Here is a 19104-nt window from a genome sequence, read left to right as displayed (position 1 = left end):
CCCTTCGGAGGCCACGTGACCCCCGCCGGCGGCCCCGGGCCGGCCCGGTCCCCCGCAGCGCCCGGGCGAGCGGCGGCGGCTGGCGGGGCGGAGCCGGGGCGCTACACGCCGCCCGGGGCCCTGCCCTCGGCGCCTTCTTCCGCGTCTGCGGGTAGCCGGTAGAACGAGAAGGCGGGATACGCGAGACGTTTCATGTCCGGTGTCTTGCCAAACTTGGCACTGCATGGCTGGTGGGAGCCGGCCTGTTCACGCTTCACGTGGATTTACCATAACTGCAGAATTGCCACTTCTCTGTCCCGTAGGGAGGGGGTTTGTCTATAGAAACTTCTTTGAAAACTCGCATACCACAGTAATAAATGCCCTTAGGAAGAAATACACCATTAATGCAGCCAGTCTAGTTTAAGTATGTTAAAATACCCCCCTGCCCCCAGCGGGCTATAAGTGCCTGCTGAACAAGTGACAACATCAAGCCCTTTCCACCGTCTCTGACTTGTCACCATGTTAAGTGCGGCTACATAGCTGGACAAGGTATAGGAGCACTGTCGAGAGCAATCAGGCAGAATCGCTGTGAGCTGTAACACCACATAAAAATGCCCTTTGCGGAGAAAGTGGCATTTCTGCTCATTTCAACAACTAAAACAAGGATTTTGTTGGGGTGAGCTGTACTGAGATTAACACTAACCAGTACCTCCAAGCCTGTTCAGTACAAACTCAAACCTGTCGGTCATAAATTAAAGAGCACGTACTATTACTAAAGAGAACTTCTCAAGTTACTTCTCAGTGTTCTTGATTCTGTTTGCTGTTGCCCTTCGTTTTGCAAATAAAAATAATTTGGTTCACCTTGTCTGCTGCCTGTTTATGCACTAATTACAAATGGCAAGCATATTGTCTACAATTTAGTGTTTTCATAACTGTTTTTGTAGAAGAAACTGCAGAGGGAACCCAAACTGTTTGGTTGGGATTGGTGAACATGTTTGGCTAGGAGAAATTGATGAAAATAGCTTTCACAACATTGATGACCCAAACTCTGAACGGAGGAAAAAGGTAAAAGAAACTCTTTTTTTTTTTTTTTTTTTTTTTTTGGTCATTCAAAAAACATAGCTCCAGTTTTACAAATGCTTTCTACTTATGTGAGTAAAGTTTATATATGTGCTTACGTGTTTGTAGGTTAAGGGCCTATATAGAAGAACCCTCTTCTTCAAAGAATACCATATTGACTGACTGGATTCCCACTACTGGGTTTTAGCTCCCTAGTATGAGTCTGGAATTCCCTTTGCATTCAAAGATTTGAGGCACTAGTTGCTCATTCCCCATCTGAGGCCAGCTCTGAATGCCTCAGTGCCTTAGAGCATTCAATTTCATTTCCTTGATGAGCAGAATGCAATGAATTCTCTACGTTCTAACAATGAGGCATCCAAAGAAATCACCAGAAGAGAATTAGAAGTTCAAAATGTTACATGCTTCCCTCCAGAGTTAAGAAACAGGACAGGGAAGTATGTTAGTATAATTAGTCAGATGATATCTGCAGATAAGCAGAATTACCGATGAACAATTGTCTCTTTAATGACACCATGTTGATTGGGCACGTGCTGTTGGAGACTAAGAACTTTGAAGGAAAACTCCAGAAATCTGTAGAGTCTCAGCACCAATAACTAGTTACAAACTCAGCTAAAAGCAGTAGTATAGAAAGAGCGTAATTCACACTGTTTTATCAATCTGCTCCTTTTTAAATAGGAATTAATTAATATCATGTTTTCTGTTAGAATGCCTTTGTAGGCCTAACGAACCTTGGAGCCACATGCTACGTGAACACTTTCTTACAGATGTGGTTTCTTAACTTGGAACTTCGGCAAGCACTTTATTTGTGTCCAAGCACCTGTAGTGAATATGTGACTGGTGAAGGAATCCCAAAAGACAGAGGTTAGTGGAAGGTCACAGCATCTCCTAAGCCTGTGTCCTGTTATAAGCAAAAGTTGCTCTAATTATCTGAGCAAAGAGAGAAGTTTAATGTATTCGAATGAACTACTCTGAAATTTTGTGAACCCTATGGTGTGAAGTCATTTTCTGCTTTATAAAGTGAAACATGGTAAACCATATTAAATGACTAGAGAGGGAAAAATTAGAAGAAATATTAATTCTCATGTTTCAGGACATTATTTTACCGCTAGCTGACTGGGATTAGGAAGAAGATTCCACCCATAGGCATATTTCATGCGAGAACTTCAAGCCCACATGAGGAAATTATGTAGAAAAATCTGGCATTGGCCACTATTGGTACTAGAATTATGTACTAGATAGATTGTTCACACTAGATTAGACCAGTGGCCCATGTTCTTTGTTTAGCGTTCTATAGGGGTGCTTTGCAGTTAATGTGGCTTAACGGTACACTGCTTTCTGTTTTACACCATGGAATATTGTATTGTAATATCTGTCTTACCATGCTGCTTAAACTTACTATTGCAGCTGGTATTTCACACCAGATGAAATAAATTTTTGGCCATTTTTGGTGAGGTGTTATTTTTAGCCCATCACTTCATTTGATGGAGGAGGTACTCAGAATATAGGGTATTTGAAAGCAACAAAATATTGTGGAAAACCTCAAGTGTACAACATAACAGAATTTATTATTAACTAATAGCCTTAGGGCCTTCTCCCCCTACTGAGTGTTGGCTCTGGGAAAGGCAGTGCAGTCTAAAATGGGAAAATCTGTCTTTTTTTAGCACTATGATTTTCTGATTCTTAATTTTAACCACTTTAGAGCTCATGATGATTTATAATCTGAGCTGTAAACAAGGACAGCTTGTTTCTGATCATCAAGATGTGTATTTAAAAAAGTTTCTTCCATTGACTAACGAAAAGTAAATTATTCTACTTGGAACGACTTTAATTTTCTCTTGTATTTTTTTGAGAAAAACAGTAACTTGCTGATCACTAACTTGGGCATTTTTTTTTTTTCCAATAGATTATGAACCCAAGACAATTTGTGAACATCTTCAGTATTTGTTTGCTTTGTTACAGAACAGTAATAGACGATATATTGATCCCTCCGGGTTTGTTAAAGCGCTAGGTTTGGATACAGGACAACAGCAGGTAGTCTTGAGGTTTTTATATTTGATGAACTTTCCTTTTGAACAAATTGGCCATGGTAGAAGATTTATCCTGTAACAGAGCATAAAAGCCTGTGGACTGGATTGTCAGTAGGTGTAAATTGGCATTGTTTGGTAGATTTAATTGTAGCTGTGCTGATTTACACCTTGAGGAGCCGGCCTTAGATTTAAAATGAAAAAAACTGATTCAAATCATACTGGCTTGCTTGCTTGTGCTTTTACTTTTCTGTTGCTTGTCTAGAGCTATCATGTAAACAGAAGTAACTTGTATTTGTGTGCTGAGACACTGCAAAGCAGTGTCATGATGGGTCTCAAAGAGGTATGAGAAACCCTGGAGCCAAACTTGGGTGATTGTTTTTTTTTCTAGAGGTCATCTGATGCATCCGAGGATGCTGAGGGAGTTGGCTGGTGTGATTGCAGAGCCATTGGCCATTATCTTTGAAAACTTGTGGCAATCTGGGGAGGTCCCAGACGATTGGAAAAAGGCAAATATAGTGCCCATCTTTATAAAGGGGAAGAAGGAGAATCTGGGGAACTACAGCCTCACCTCAGTCCCTGGAAAAATCATGGAGCAGGTCCTCGAGAAATCCATTTTGAAGCACTTGGTGAGGAAGGTGATCAGAAACAGTTCAGCATGGATTCACCAAGGGCAAGTCAGCTTAACCCATCTGATTGCCTTCTGTGATGAGATAATTGGCTCTATGGATATGGGGAAAGTGGTGGACTTACCTTGACTTCAGCGAAGCTTTTGATACGGTCTCCCACGGTATTCTTGGCAGCAAGTTAAAGAAGTATGGCTTGGATGAATGGACTGTAAGGTGGATAGAAAGCTGGCTAGATTGTCGGGCTCAATGGGTAGTGATCAATAGCTCAATGTCTAGTTGGCAGCCGGTATCAAGTGGAGTGCTCCAGGGGTCTGTCCTGGGGCCGGTTTTGTTCAAAATCTTCATTAATGATCTGGATAATGGTATGGATTGCACCCTCAGCAAGTTCACATTTGACTCTAAACTGGGGGGGAGAGGTAGATATGCTGGACGGTAGGGATAGGGTCCAGAGTGAGCCAGACAAATTGCAGGATTAGGCTAAAAGAAATTCAACAAGGACAAGTGCAGAGTCCTGCACTTAGGACGGAAGAATCCCATGCCCTGCTACAGGCTGGGGACCGACTGGCTAAGCGGCAGTTCTGCAGAAAAGGACCTAGGGGTTACAGTGGATGAGAAGTTGGATATGAGTCAACAGTGTGCCCTTGTTGCCAAGAAGGCTAAGAGCATATTGAGCTGTATTAGTAGGAGCATTGCCAGGAGATCAAGGGAAGTGATTACGTCCCTCTGTTCGGCACTGGTGAGGCCACACCTGGAGTATTGCATCCAGTTTGGTTCCCCCCACTACAGAAGGGATGTGGACAAATTGGAAAGAGCCCATCGGAGGGTAACGAAAATGATCAGGCGATTGGGGCATATGATTTATGAGTAGAGGCTGAGGGAACTGGGCTTATTTAGTCTGCAGAAGAGAAGAGTGAGGGGGGGATTTGATAGCAGCCTTCAACTACCTGAAAGGGGGTTCCAAAGGGGATGGAGCTCAGCTGTTCTGGTGGTGGCAGATAACAGAACAAGGAGCAATGGTCTCGGGTTGCAATGGGGGAGGTCTAGGTTGGATATTTCACGAGGAGAGTGGTGAAGCACTGGAATGGGTTCCCTAGGGAGGTAATGGAATCTGCATCCTTCGAGGTTTTTAAGGCGTGGTTTGACAAAGCCCTGGCTGAGATGATTTAGTTGGGGTTGGATTATAATGATTATATGAAGTGGAAATCCATCAACCTCATCAAAAAACTCTGAGATACAGACAGACCTCGCCTTCCTCTCCAAGGGCAAACAGATGGACATCATACCAGATGGACTGAAGGTAAAAAAAATAAATAAATAACATTAAAAAAAAAATCCATTGCCATCGACGTACTTCACTGACTATGGTGAGAGATTGTGCCACACCTTCTCAAAGAAACTGAGGAACCCCCGATCAACATCCTGTACAGCAGACAGGAGAAGATCAAGGAAGAGCTCTCAAAACTAGAGACTCATTCAAAACCAACCTTCCACATAAACTTCTATGTGGGTGGACTTTACAAAAATGAGAGAAGCCATTTACAATATACACTTCTCTACAGAGGAAAAAGGACAGTAAACTCTCTCTAAACTCCTGCATGCCACAGGGGGCTACAACAGTGGTACCCTTAACCCACCCAACAATATTGTTAATCTATCCAACCACACTTTAAGCCTGGCAGAAGAGACTGTCCTATCTCGGGGACTCTTTCTGCCCTGCCCCACCCCACCCCCCCACGAACATGACACAGTTCTGCGGTGATCTGGAAGCCTACTTTTGCCATCTCCGACTCAAGGAATATTTTCAGTACACCATTGAACAGTGTACTGACCCACAGGAACTCTCCTACCAACACTAAAAGAAGAATTCTGCGTGGACTTCTCCTGATGGTCGAAAAAACAGACTGGACTTCTACAAAGAGTGCACCCGCAGATATGCACAGGCTGAAATTGTGAATAAACAGCATCACTTGCCTCATAACCTCAGCCGTACAGAACACAACACAATCCGCAGCCTCAAAAACAACTCTGACATTATAATCAAATGGGCTGACAAAGGAGGTGCTGTAGTCATAATGAACAGGTCAGATTATGAACGGGAGGCTGCCAGGCAACTCTCCAACACCACATTTTACAGGCCACTATCCTCTGACCCCACTGAGGAGTACCGAAAGAAACTACACTATCTGCTCAAGAAACTCCCTGCTACAGTATGGGAACAAGTCTACACGGACATACCCCCCCAGAGCCCTGACCAGGGGTATTCTATCTGCTGCCCAAGATCCATAAACCTGGAAACCCTGGATGCCCCATCATCTTGGGCATTGGCACTCTTACAGCAGGATTATCTGGCTATTTGGACTCTCTCCTCAGATTCTACGCTACCAGCACTCCTAGCTATCTTCAAGACACCACCGACTTCCTGAGGCAACTACGATGTGTTAATGATCTTCCTGCAAAGACCATCCTGGCCACCATGTATGTAGAAGCTTTTTACACCAATATTCCACACAAGGATGGGCTACAAGCTGTCAGGAACAGTATCCCTGATGAGGCCACAGCACTCTTGGTGGCTGAGCTTTGTGATTTTGTCCTCGCCCACAATCATTTCAGATTTGGGGACAATTTGTACCTTGAAGTCAGCGGTACTGCTATGGGTACCCGCATGTCCCCACAGTATGCCAACATTCTTGTGGCTGACTTAGAACAACACTTCCTCAGCTCTCATCCCCTAGTGCCCCTCCTCTCCTTGTGCTGCATTGATGACATCATCACCATATGGACCCACAGGAAGGAGGCCCTTGAAAAATTCCACCCGGATTTCAACAATTTCCACCCCAACATAAAGAGCAGCACGGAATAGTCCAAACAAGAGAGCCAGTTCCTGGACACTAGTGCAAATAAGTGATGGTCACATGTCCATCCAGGACACATCACACAATCCATTGTCTACAGATAAGCCCTAAGATGCAACCAAATTTGCTCCAATCCCTCAGACAGAGACAAACACCTACAAGATCTTTATCAAGCATTCTTAAAACTAAAATCCCGCCCCCCCTTCCCCCCCCCAGGGAAGTGAGGAAACAGATTGACAGAGCGAGACGGGTACCCAGAAGTTATCTACTACAGGACAGGCCCAACGAGGAAAAATAATAGAACACCACTGGCCATCAAGTACAGCCCACAGCTAAAACCTCTCCAGCACATCATCAACGATCTACAACATATCCTAGAAAACAATCCCTCACTCTCAAAGACCTTGGGAGGCAGGCCAGTGCTCGCTTACAGACAGCCCCCCAACCTGAAGCAAATACTCACCAGCAACAATACACCACACTGCAGAAACACTAACCCAGGAAGCAATCCCTGTAACAAACCCCATTGCCTACTCTGTCCCCATATCTACTGTAGCGATACTATCAGAGGATCCAACCACATGAGCCACACCATCGGGCTCATTCACCTGCACATCTGCTAATGTGATATATGCCATCATGTGCCAGCAATGCCGCTCTGCCAGGTATACTGGCCAGACCAGACAGTCTGTATGTAAAAGAATAAATGGACACAAATCAGACATCAGGAATGGTACCATACAAAAGCCAGTAGGAGAACACTTCAGTCTCCCTGGACATTCTACAACAGATTTAAAAGTAGCCATACTTCAAAAACAGACTTCAAAGAGAAACTGCTGAGCTACAATTGATTTGCAAATTTAACACCATTAAGTTGGGCTTGAATAGGGACTGGGAGTGGCTGGCTCACTACAAAAGCAACTTTCCCACTCTTGATATTGACACCTCCCCATCAGTGTTTGGGAGTGGACCACATCCAACCCAATTGAATTGGCCCTGTCAACACTGGTTCTCCACTTGTAAGATAACTCCCTTCTCTTCATGTGTCACTATAATAATGCCTGCATCTGTAATTTTCACTCCATGCATCTGAAGAAGTGGGTTTCTTACCCACGAAAGCTTATGCCCAATTTGTTAGTCCTTAAGGTGCCACCAGACTCCTCGTTTTTGTGGATACAGACTAACACAGCTACTCCTCTGATACTTGACTTCTTATTTATGTTCTCCACGCCAGTCAAGACTTTATAGACCCCCATCATTTTCCTTCTTACTCATCTCTTTTCTAAGCTGAAAAGTCCCAGTCTTTTTAATCTCTCCTCACACAGAAGCTGTTCCATGTCCTTAGCAAAGGATACTCCATTCCCTAACAAAGGAAGATTAATACACTTTAAACTACTGTGTGCTGTTTTTACAACATAAGCAATGCTCTGAAAAAGCCTGTCGGTCAAATATTTGTTTCAGTATTCTTGTGGGGAAAAAATTGGCTCACAATGTGGAGTTATAAAGTGAGAATAATGGGAATTATACCATAAATGAGCCACTCCTGTTGTTCAGTCGCACATTGCAGTCCAGAAATCAAATACTTCTTAGCTACCAGCACTGTACCAATTTAATTCATGCTGGTATTCTCATGCTAGGTGTCTTGCGTTCCTTTTAGTCAAGTTCAATTTTTTCTTAGCCCTCTTAACTTGTATTTTTCTGTTCATCATGCTCCTTAGTACGCTTCCATGTAATTTGGTATGTGGGTCTCCATCACTGACATAATTCAGTAAATTGGAGAGGTAGGTTCTGACTCCACTTTTGAGTTGCATATATTACCAAGTATTGGTGTTTTGTTCTAGGATGCCCAGGAATTTTCAAAGCTATTCATGTCACTGCTAGAGGATACTTTGTCTAAACAAAAAAATCCAGATGTACGGAACATTGTTCAAAAGCAGTTTTGTGGAGAGTATGCATATGTCACTGTGTAAGTAGTTGCTTTAATTCTCTAGTGGTGCTTTCTTGCTCAGTGTGTTTGCCTATTCTTCTGGTCGCCTTCCTACAAATATTGAAGACTTTTTTTTTTGGTGGGGGAGAGGAGGGCATGAGTGGGAAGGAGCCTTTCTTTTTTAATCTTTAGCAGAAGAGAAGGTGACTTTTGTTAAATTATTTTTAAACTAGAAAATGTTTTCAATGTTTTTTAAAATCTTGAGTTTCATAAAAATAAGACTGTGCATAATTTTTAACATTCTACAGTTTATCTATTCTTCTGTAATTCATCCTTTAGTAAAGGAAAGTAACTCACAAATAAATAGTCACCTGAATTATTTAATTATGTGGATTAATTCCCCTTATCTAGAATGTGTGGTATTATAGTGCCCCAATGCTTATTTTGTTTCCCAGTAGTGGAATTGTAAATTATGTTTGAAAGATAGCATAAAGATCAGTTGTAAATGGGCATTTCTTCACTTCCTGCTGGATGCTCTCTTCTTTCTGTACGAGGTTCTCTTTGTGACCCATACAATCTTGGAAACAGAGTGTTGGAGATAATTTAATCCATCCTCTCCTGGTTTAACAATGAGAGGAAGAACTTCAGCAGTAAAGTTTTCTGGTGGTTAAATGACTGACACTTTAAGACATGTACTGATCTATTTTAATTTATTTTTAATTCTAGCTGTAACCAGTGTGGCAGGGAGTCCAAACTCATATCGAAATTTTATGAACTGGAGTTAAATATCCAAGGGCACAAGCAGTTGACAGATTGTATCACAGAATTTCTTAAGGTACCAGCTCCTATGGAATCCCTACTGTTTCTGTAGCACCCACAAAGCATTACTCTCCTTGCCTGTTGAGAGGGTGTTTATGTTTAAGTTTTTTCCCTTTTGTCCAAGAAGTGCTTTAATTTTCAACATGGTATCACAGTTAGTGGTCAGAGCTTTGAATCTACTCAGCGGGGTGACGAGTAACAATTTGGGTTTTCTATCCTAAATGTGGGCCCAGTCCTGTACTCCTAATTCAAATAAAACTTTTAATGAAGTCAGAGAACAAGGAGTGTGGTAATGGTAAAATAATGGCAATTAAAGAGAGACATCTTTCTGAAAATATTCCATCTAAAGTTGATGGAACTAGAACTGAAAGATTAGAAAATATTTCTCAGTTTGTTTACTTTTTAATTCATAGCACTGTGTACATAGTCATTTTCCTTGCTTCCCTGGTTTGTGAACTGCAGAGCTTTTTTTAAAACTAAAATATTGACAGGTGGCTCTGGAGAAGCAGCACCTATATCTGCTTTTAATGCATATTTAAAATTTTACTAGAACTCAGGTTCAGGGTGTTTAAGGCTTGAGTTATGAAAGTCATTAAAAATATTAAGGGCAAAGTTAATTATAAGTTTAGTCTTTTTTGCTCTGTAATTAGTCCGATAGTTTGGTGAAGCAGGGTGACTTGCTTGACCAACATGTTGCTTTGCTTGTGAAAGGCCTTCTACAATAAAAAGCAAACTACATATCTGCAAATCTAAGAGATGCATTAGGAGGCTACCACACCCCAAGACTACAGTATCTCCACCTTGCAACAATGAACTTGGGCTTGAAGGTTTGCCTTACAATTAAAAGGCAAGCTTCCTTGCTTACATTTGGCCCTTGCTCATCCACGTTGGAGTTAATTTGGCTCAGCATGAGGGAAAGGATCCATCTACATAGGTCTCATTGCATGTTCTTTGCTCAAATGTGGCTTTCTATTCATTCTGGCCATACAGCCATGCCACCCGACCTATGTGACCTCATTAAAATAGAATTTTTCACCATCTTTCTGGTACAAGCCAAGTTTGCACATCTCTCTGTACTGTGGAGGGCAATTTTGATAATCTTCCTGGTACTGCAACTGGGGCTTATGTCTTCCAGACTGAACTCGGGTGGTTTCCTCAGACTGACAGCTGCCTGTTAACAACTCTGATAACTTTACCGAATGGTGAACCCAGATCTTTCAGTATCTTCTATGCTGTCTTGTACTATACTTGTACTTGCAAAGTATTTTGGAATACAGCTTGAATGATATAGTTAGAATTCTCACATTTTAACTTGGTATCTATATATAGTTTTGAATTTCAGGCTGGAGTAGGGATCTCAAACTCAAATCACCAGGAGGGCCACATGAGGACTAGTACATTGGCCCGAGTGCCGCCTTACTGACACCCCCGCTGCCCCCGGCCCCGCCCCCACTCCACCCCTTCAATGAGTCCCTGCCCCCTCCCTGCCCCTATTCCAACCCCTTCCCCAAATCCCGGCCTCTTCGCCGCCGCCTCCCCTGAGTGGGCGGCTCCCCGCTCCTCTCCCCTTCCTACTGGAAAACCCAGAGCACTGCCAAACAGCTGTTTTGGCTGTGGGAAGTGCTGGAGGGAAGCAGAGGAGCAGGGATGTGGCCCACTGGGGGGGGGACAGGGACGGCAAGTGAAGGGAGTTTGGCTGCCACAGGAAATAATTCGGGGGGAGGGGGGCCCCCACGAGGAGCTTGCCGGGCCGCAGCAAATAACTCTGCTGAGCATAGAATTAATGTTGCACTCTGTAATGTACTGATGACTTTCCTTTTTTTCTTCGTCAGGAAGAAAAGTTAGAAGGGGACAATCGTTACTTTTGCGAAACTTGTCAGAGTAAACAAAATGCAACAAGGAAGATCAGGCTGCTTAGTCTTCCATGTACGCTCAACTTGCAGCTGATGCGTTTTGTGTTTGACAGGTAAGTGACCTAACCTGTATGTGTTGTAAACATAGGAAGGATATCGGTCACTCAGAAATGCTTGTAGTTACTTTCTCTGCTTTGGCGTTTACTTCATACAACTTGGTTCTGTTCAACAAGTCTGAATTGAGTTAAATTATATGAATTTGAGCATTTGTGCACTTAATTTTTTGTTTCAGAGTAGAAGCCGTGTTAGTCTGTATCCGCAAAAAAGAAAAGGAGGACTTGTGGCACCTTAGAGACTAACAAATTTATTGGAGCATAAGCTTTCGTGAGCTACAGCTCACTTCATCGGATGCATTCAGTGTGAAGTTCATTTAACTATCCAGTAGTCTCATCTGTTAAATACAGTAGTGATTTGCAAATTAAAATTTTAGATTAAATATGCAAAAAGATGTTTACTCTCCTTGCTGCATTGAATACTTGGGCATGAAAGTCTTGTAATTTGTTTTTGAATAGACAAACTGGCCATAAGAAAAAGTTGAATACTTACATTGGCTTTTCTGAATTGCTTGATATGGAACCTTTTATGGAACAAAAAGGTGAGTTGTACATGAAATATTAATTTACTAATTGTACTAATACAGCCATTAGCAGCCAAGATCTTGCCTGAACCTGTCCTCTAGCTGAAAACAACTAAAACAGTTGTGCTAATAAATTAGTCATTTCTGGCTATTAACCTTTTTATTTAAAATGGAAGCTTAAGCAGTATTGGCATCATTTGATAAACCAGCAGTTGAGTTTAGGTACTTTTAACAAAAATTCCTAAATTTCAAACTGTTGGGAGCTCTGGCTCCCAGATTTGTGAGTTAAGAATGTATACATCACAACATGTGTGCTACTGCTCTCTTTGGGAAATAATAGGGGAAAAAAATTATGCTGTGTTGTGAATACATCTTGTATAAAGTAAGTCTTGGTACAGTTCTTAAAAGAACATTTTTGCTGCTTGTGTTCTTTGTATTTTCTGGTGGATTAAAAAACTGCTTGTTCTCTTTCAGATGGTGTCTATGTATACGAACTTAGTGCAGTTCTTATACACAGGGGAGTGAGTGCATACTCTGGTCACTACATTGCTCATGTGAAAGACCCTCAGACTGGTGAATGGTACAAGTTTAATGATGAAGACATAGAAAAGATGGAGGGGAAGAAATTGCAACTGGGGATTGAGGAAGATCTAGGTAAAACCTTTAAGTTGTGAGTGCCCTTTTAAAATAACTTTTCACCAAAAACATGGAGGCTAAATCAATTGCCCTGTTATATGTATTGAGTGATATGCAGTCATAACTTTTACATTTTTTGAGGGTAACTAATGAAATTGCAACTTGATTAGTTGCAGCCAATTTTTAACCCTCACCCCAACCCCATCAGATTGTTGAATGTCTTACAGGCCTGGTGATGACTGACTTTACTTCAGTTCTCTTATAGATTGTAATATGGCAAGTAGTGTGCATATCTACCTAGACAACCATTTTTTAAACAAATCATTAACTTGCGTATTGGTAAAATGTATGCATAGCTGTTTCTTCCCAAACCAGCACACAGAATGAGGCTTTATTATTAGAGAGTAAGATTATTTTTAGTTACCTTTTATATATTTACTTCCACTGAGGAGGAGGTTCATCTTTTTGAAGGGGAACTAAAAAGTTTTCATAAATCTCAAAACCAAAACATTTTTGGAGCAAAAACTACATAACAATGTTTTTATCTTTTATATCACTTCTTTTCCTCTTCTTCCCGCCCCCTTCCCCTGCCAAACCCCCTCCGCCCCTTATCTGTTTATATTGGCATTGTTGGTCTTGACTTCCCTGAGTTTGCTGAAGAGTTTCAGCTTGCTCTGCTTGCAACTGATGTGGAGGAGCTTTTGAGTTCTAAACTAAGTCTGAGTGCCTGAATCTGCAATGAGTCAATGCGCAGTACCTCTCAGGATGGGTTTGTAGGCTTGGGCAAGAGGCATTTAAGGATCCTCATTCTAGTGCTTTAACAAAAGCAGGGAAGTGTAAGACCAGATTTTTCTCATATAAAAAGCAAGCAGAAAAATCCCTTTTTCAAAGAGTTGAGGCTATGCTTGTACAAAGGCAAGTTTTTTTGACTGACTTAAAAGGCCCTCAGTTTTCTGACAGAGCACCATAAATATGGCCTTTAGGATTTTTTAAATCTATTTTTTACCTGATCTATCGTTTGTTGAATAAGATTCTTCTGGGGAACCCTGAGAACAACACCAAACATACTCAGACCTCCCCTGCCTTCCTCCCCCTACCCCCGACTTCCTCCATGCACACACCTATCTGATGTCTCTTGGTTTTCAGCTTTGCTGCTTGTTGTTGGTAAAGTTAGTGGTGAAGACCATGTATGTGAACTCCCACTAGACTTGTGATTTTTGTCATGCTTAGTGCATGAGTGATGAAATTGACCCTCATGAAGCTGATTATACACAATGCTGTCAAATCCCGAAACACAGAAAAATGGTTTTCTTTGATCTTTGTTCTGTTAGCCTCATGGGTTACTCCTTGGTTTACTTGTAACAGTAGGTAAAAACATTCAGATCACAAACAATATTAGGCCAGGGTCCCACAAAGTCTCATGCATATGTGTAACTTTAAGCACAGATGTAGTCCCACTGAAGTCAGTAGGACTACTCGGGATCTTAAAGTTAAGTATGTTGATTAATATTTGTGGTTTTGGAGCTTTTATGTGCAAAGAGTTATAAATACAAACTTTGTTCAGGTTTCAGAGTAGCAGCCGTGTTAGTCTGTATTCGCAAAAAGAAAAGGAGTACTTGTGGCACCTTAGAGACTAACCAATTTATTAGAGCATAAGCTTTCGTGAGCTACAGCTCACTTCATGCATCCGATGAAGTGAGCTGTAGCTCACGAAAGCTTATGCTCTAATAAATTGGTTAGTCTCTAAGGTGCCACAAGTACTCCTTTTCTTTTTGCAAACTTTGTTCAGTGTGTGTTAGTGATTTTCCCAGCTCCTCTCAAGCCCTGAGTTCAGGGCTCTTTCTCCTGTAAGAGCAGATGCCATCCCAAACATATATAGCTGTGGAAGGAGTTCTGCTTCAGGTATTAGAGATCGGCTTATCTGCTGCAGGGAAACACTCTTGAACTCTGGCCCTGCATGGGGGGCAGACTTGCAAATAAGTGTGGATTGTTATGCTGGAGGGCTAAGTGTTTGTGGACCCTATCATTGTAGTACTGGAGTTTCCCAAGAAATAACAATATATGCCTACAGTGTTTTCCACATGTTGTATTAAAGGTTTGATAATGAGCAGGTTTTTCCTTTTTTTTTTTTTTTTTTAACTTTGTTTGTTTTTAAAATTGCAAATATGTATGCATATTTTTGTAAACTTCATTTTTCTGACAGGCTGGAGATTAAGATAGAATTACAGGTTCAGAAATATTGGTTGTTATTATATGGCCAAATTCTTTCCATCTCTTAAAGATGGAAGTTGGAACCAGCCACTCTGGAATAACTCTTTTTTTTTTTCCTGCACTGCACTTTGATATTTATAGGTGTCATGTAGTGGGAAAGGACATGTTTCTGTTATGTGCATAAAACAATGTTTAAATTCTCTGCAACACAATCTGAGTAAGCATTAGACAGTGTTATTTGGTATAAGGAAATCTGCATTGATAAGACTGTGTACACAATATGCAGGACAAACTGTCTGTATGACATTGGAGAAAAGTTCTGGCGAGGTTGGAGGTAGTGTGTATGTGTTAGGGAAGAATTGAAATGAGATATGTGATATTCCCCATTAAAGTAGAATAAATATGTTGGAATACATGTTTATTATTTTTTGGCTTCTGTACCTCAGCAGAGCCTTCTAAATCTCAGACTCGTAAACCCAAGTGTGGGAAAGGAACTCACTGCTCTCGAAATGCTTACATGTTGGTGTACCGACTGCAAACACGGGAAAAATCTCTAACGGCAGAAGTCCCAAGTAAGTGAACTTGGACTTTTCAAACCTATTCCTGTCAGATATAGTGAGACCTCGTACGTCTGTTTGGGTCAGTTCCAGAGGGAAATTAGCACTTCCTCTTAAATACTTTTTGCTGCACTGAGTCCAGTAAAATAAAAGCTTATCTTAAATGATCCAACAATTATTCCAGCAATAAGCACTCACTCCATAGTGCACTGGTAATTATAACTGATACACTTACTGCATAGTGTACCAGTCACTCCTGGTCCTGATACATGCATCAGCAATGGCTTATTGATAATTGTTACTATTTGACTTGCTAAATATATACATAACTTTTTTTAAAGAATTAAGTTTTGCAATGTATTCTTCCGCTATGAAAAATAGTTCCTAGGAAGGTAGAAAAAATAAGAGCAAAAAGGCCATACATACCTTCTTATCTATATATATTTAATATACATCTCTACCGTGATATAATGCGGTCCTCGGAAGACAAAAAAAACTCTCAGCGTTATTGGTGAGACCGCGTTATATCATTATATGCTTTGGGCCCCCCCCATTCCTTGTTCCCTGACCACCCCCTCCAGAGACCCCTTTCCCTAATCACCCCTAGGACCACACCCTCTACCCAACCCTGCTGTCCCCTGACTGCTCTGACCCCATCCACACCCCCTGCCCCCTGACAGGCACTCACCAGCAGCGGCGGGAAGCGGAGCAACGCGGCCCCAGCCCACTCCACTCCACCACCTCCCAGCCGCGGTGCTCCACTTCCCACCACCGGTGAGTGCGGGGTGGTTGGGGAAAGGACACCCTCTGCACTCAACGGTGGCGGGAAGCAGAGCAATGTGGCCCTATCCCGCTCCGCTTCCCTTAGAATCATAGAATCATAGAATATCAGGGTTGGAAGGGACCCCAGAAGGTCATCTAGTCCAACCCCCTGCTCAAAGCAGGACCAAGTCCCAGTTAAATCATCCCAGCCAGGGCTTTGTCAAGCCTGACCTTAAAAACCTCTAAGGAAGGAGATTCTACCACCTCCCTAGGTAACGCATTCCAGTGTTTCACCACCCTCTTAGTGAAAAAGTTTTTCCTAATATCCAATCTAAACCTCCCCCATTGCAACTTGAGACCATTACTCCTCGTTCTGTCATCTGCTACCATTGAGAACAGTCTAGAGCCATCCTCTTTGAAACCCCCTTTCAGGTAGTTGAAAGCAGCTATCAAATCCCCCCTCATTCTTCTCTTCTGCAGACTAAACAATCCCAGCTCCCTCAGCCTCTCCTCATAAGTCATGTGCTCTAGACCCCTAATCATTTTTGTTGCCCTTCGCTGTACTCTTTCCAATTTATCCACATCCTTCCTGTAGTGTGGGGCCCAAAACTGGACACAGTACTCCAGATGAGGCCTCACCAGTGTCGAATAGAGGGGAACGATCACGTCCCTCGATCTGCTCGCTATGCCCCTACTTATACATCCCAAAATGCCATTGGCCTTCTTGGCAACAAGGGCACACTGCTGACTCATATCCAGCTTCTCGTCCACTGTCACCCCTAGGTCCTTTTCCGCAGAACTGCTGCCGAGCCATTCGGTCCCTAGTCTGTAGCGGTGCATTGGATTCTTCCATCCTAAGTGCAGGACCCTGCATTTATCCTTATTGAACCTCATTAGATTTCTTTTGGCCCAATCCTCCAATTTGTCTAGGTCCTTCTGTATCCTATCCCTCCCCTCCAGCGTATCTACCACTCCTCCCAGTTTAGTATCATCCGCAAATTTGCTGAGAGTGCAATCCACACCATCCTCCAGGTCATTTATGAAGATATTGAACAAAACGGGCCCCAGGACCGACCCCTGGGGCACTCCACTTGACACCGGCTGCCAACTAGACATGGAGCCATTGATCACTACCCGTTGAGCCCGACAATCTAGCCAGCTTTCTACCCACCTTATAGTGCATTCATCCAGCCCATACTTCCTTAACTTGCTGACAAGAATGCTGTGGGAGACCGTGTCAAAAGCTTTGCTAAAGTCAAGAAACAATACATCCACTGCTTTCCCTTCATCCACAGAACCAGTAATCTCATCATAAAAGGCGATTAGATTAGTCAGGCATGACCTTCCCTTGGTGAATCCATGCTGACTGTTCCTGATCACTTTCCTCTCCTCTAAGTGCTTCAGGATTGATTCTTTGAGGACCTGCTCCATGATTTTTCCAGGGACTGAGGTGAGGCTGACCGGCCTGTAGTTCCCAGGATCCTCCTTCTTCCCTTTTTTAAAGATGGGCACTACATTAGCCTTTTTCCAGTCATCCGGGACTTCCCCCGTTCGCCACGAGTTTTCAAAGATAATGGCCAAGGGCTCTGCAATCACAGCCGCCAATTCCTTCAGCACTCTCGGATGCAATTCGTCCGGCCCCATGGACTTGTGCACGTCCAGCTTTTCTAAATAGTCCCTGACCACCTCTATCTCTACAGAGGGCTGGCCATCTCTTCCCCGTTTTGTGTTGCCCAGCACAGCAGTCTGGGAGCTGACCTTGTTAGTGAAAACAGAGGCAAAAAAAGCATTGAGTACATTAGCTTTTTCCACATCCTCTGCCACTAGCTTGCCTCCCTCATTCAGTAAGGGGCCCACACTTTCCTTGGCTTTCTTCTTGTTGCCAACATACCTGAAGAAACCCTTCTTGTTACTCTTGACATCTCTTGCTAGCTGCAGCTCCAGGTGCGATTTGGCCCTCCTGATATCTTTCCTACATGCCCGAGCAATATTTTTATACTCTTCCCTGGTCATATGTCCAACCTTCCACTTCTTGTAAGCTTCTTTTTTATGTTTAAGATCCGCTAGGATTTCACCATTAAGCCAAGCTGGTCGCCTGCCATATTTACTATTCTTTCGACTCATCGGGATGGTTTGTCCCTGTAACCTCAACAGGGATTCCTTGAAATACAGCCAGCTCTCCTGGACTCCCTTCCCTTTCATGTTAGTCCCCCAGGGGATCCTGGCCATCTGTTCCCTGAGGGAGTCAAAGTCTGCTTTCCTGAAGTCCAGGGTCCGTATCCTGCTGCTTACCTTTCTTCCCTGCGTCAGGATCCTGAACTCAACCAACTCATGGTCACTGCCTCCCAGATTCCCATCCACTTTTGCTTCCCCCACTAATTCTACCCGGTTTGTGAGCAGCAGGTCAAGAAAAGCGCTCCCCCTAGTTGGCTCCCCTAGCACTTGCACCAGGAAATTGTCCCCTACGCTTTCCAAAAACTTCCTGGATTGTCTATGCACCGCTGTATTGCTCTCCCAGCAGATATCAGGAAAATTAAAGTCACCCATGAGAATCAGGGCATGCGATCGAGTAGCTTCCGTGAGTTGCCGGAAGAAAGCCTCATCCACCTCATCCCCCTGGTCCGGTGGTCTATAGCAGACTCCCACCATGACATCACTCTTGTTGCACACACTTCTAAACTTAATCCAGAGACACTCAGGTTTTTCCACAGTTTCGTACCGGAGCTCTGAGCAGTCATACTGCTCCCTTACATACAGTGCTACTCCCCCACCTTTTCTGCCCTGCCTGTCCTTCCTGAACAGTTTATAACCATCCATGACTGTACTCCAGTCATGTGAGTTATCCCACCAAGTCTCTGTTATTCCAATCACGTCATAATTCCTTGACATCACCAGGACCTCCAGTTCTCCCTGCTTGTTTCCAAGGCTTTGTGCATTTGTATATAAGCACTTGAGATAACCTGTTGATCGCCCCTCATTCCCAGTATGAGGCAGGAGCCCTCCCCTCACAGACCTTCCTGCCTGTGCTTCCTCCCGGTATCCCGCTTTCCCACTTACCTCAGGGCTTTGGTCTCCTTCCCCCGGTGAACCTAGTTTAAAGCCCTCCTCACTAGGTTAGCCAGCCTGCTGGCAAAGATG

The 19104-nt window shown here is 43.0% G+C and overlaps 1 protein-coding gene across 3 annotated transcripts in view; it reads left to right on the top strand.

Moving 5' to 3' along the window:
- Positions 1–19104, top strand: part of USP48 (ubiquitin specific peptidase 48) — a 62217-nt gene that overhangs the window by 363 nt on the left and 42750 nt on the right. The window contains exons 2-10 of one of the 3 annotated variants that reach the window (XM_038376700.2): positions 924–1044; positions 1764–1920; positions 2963–3090; positions 8406–8530; positions 9218–9326; positions 11143–11276; positions 11736–11818; positions 12275–12454; positions 15097–15219. In XM_038376700.2, the coding sequence (XP_038232628.1) occupies positions 924–1044; positions 1764–1920; positions 2963–3090; positions 8406–8530; positions 9218–9326; positions 11143–11276; positions 11736–11818; positions 12275–12454; positions 15097–15219 (1160 nt within the window). Of the gene's footprint in view, positions 1–923; positions 1045–1763; positions 1921–2962; positions 3091–8405; positions 8531–9217; positions 9327–11142; positions 11277–11735; positions 11819–12274; positions 12455–15093; positions 15220–19104 lie in introns of those variants that run through there. The other 2 variants (XM_038376699.2, XM_038376705.2) reach the window with 2 other exon arrangements.

This window comes from Dermochelys coriacea, chromosome 18 (genome assembly GCF_009764565.3).
Source record: "Dermochelys coriacea isolate rDerCor1 chromosome 18, rDerCor1.pri.v4, whole genome shotgun sequence".
NCBI lineage: Eukaryota > Metazoa > Chordata > Testudines > Dermochelyidae > Dermochelys > Dermochelys coriacea.
This window is presented reverse-complemented; position numbering and strand designations above follow the sequence as displayed.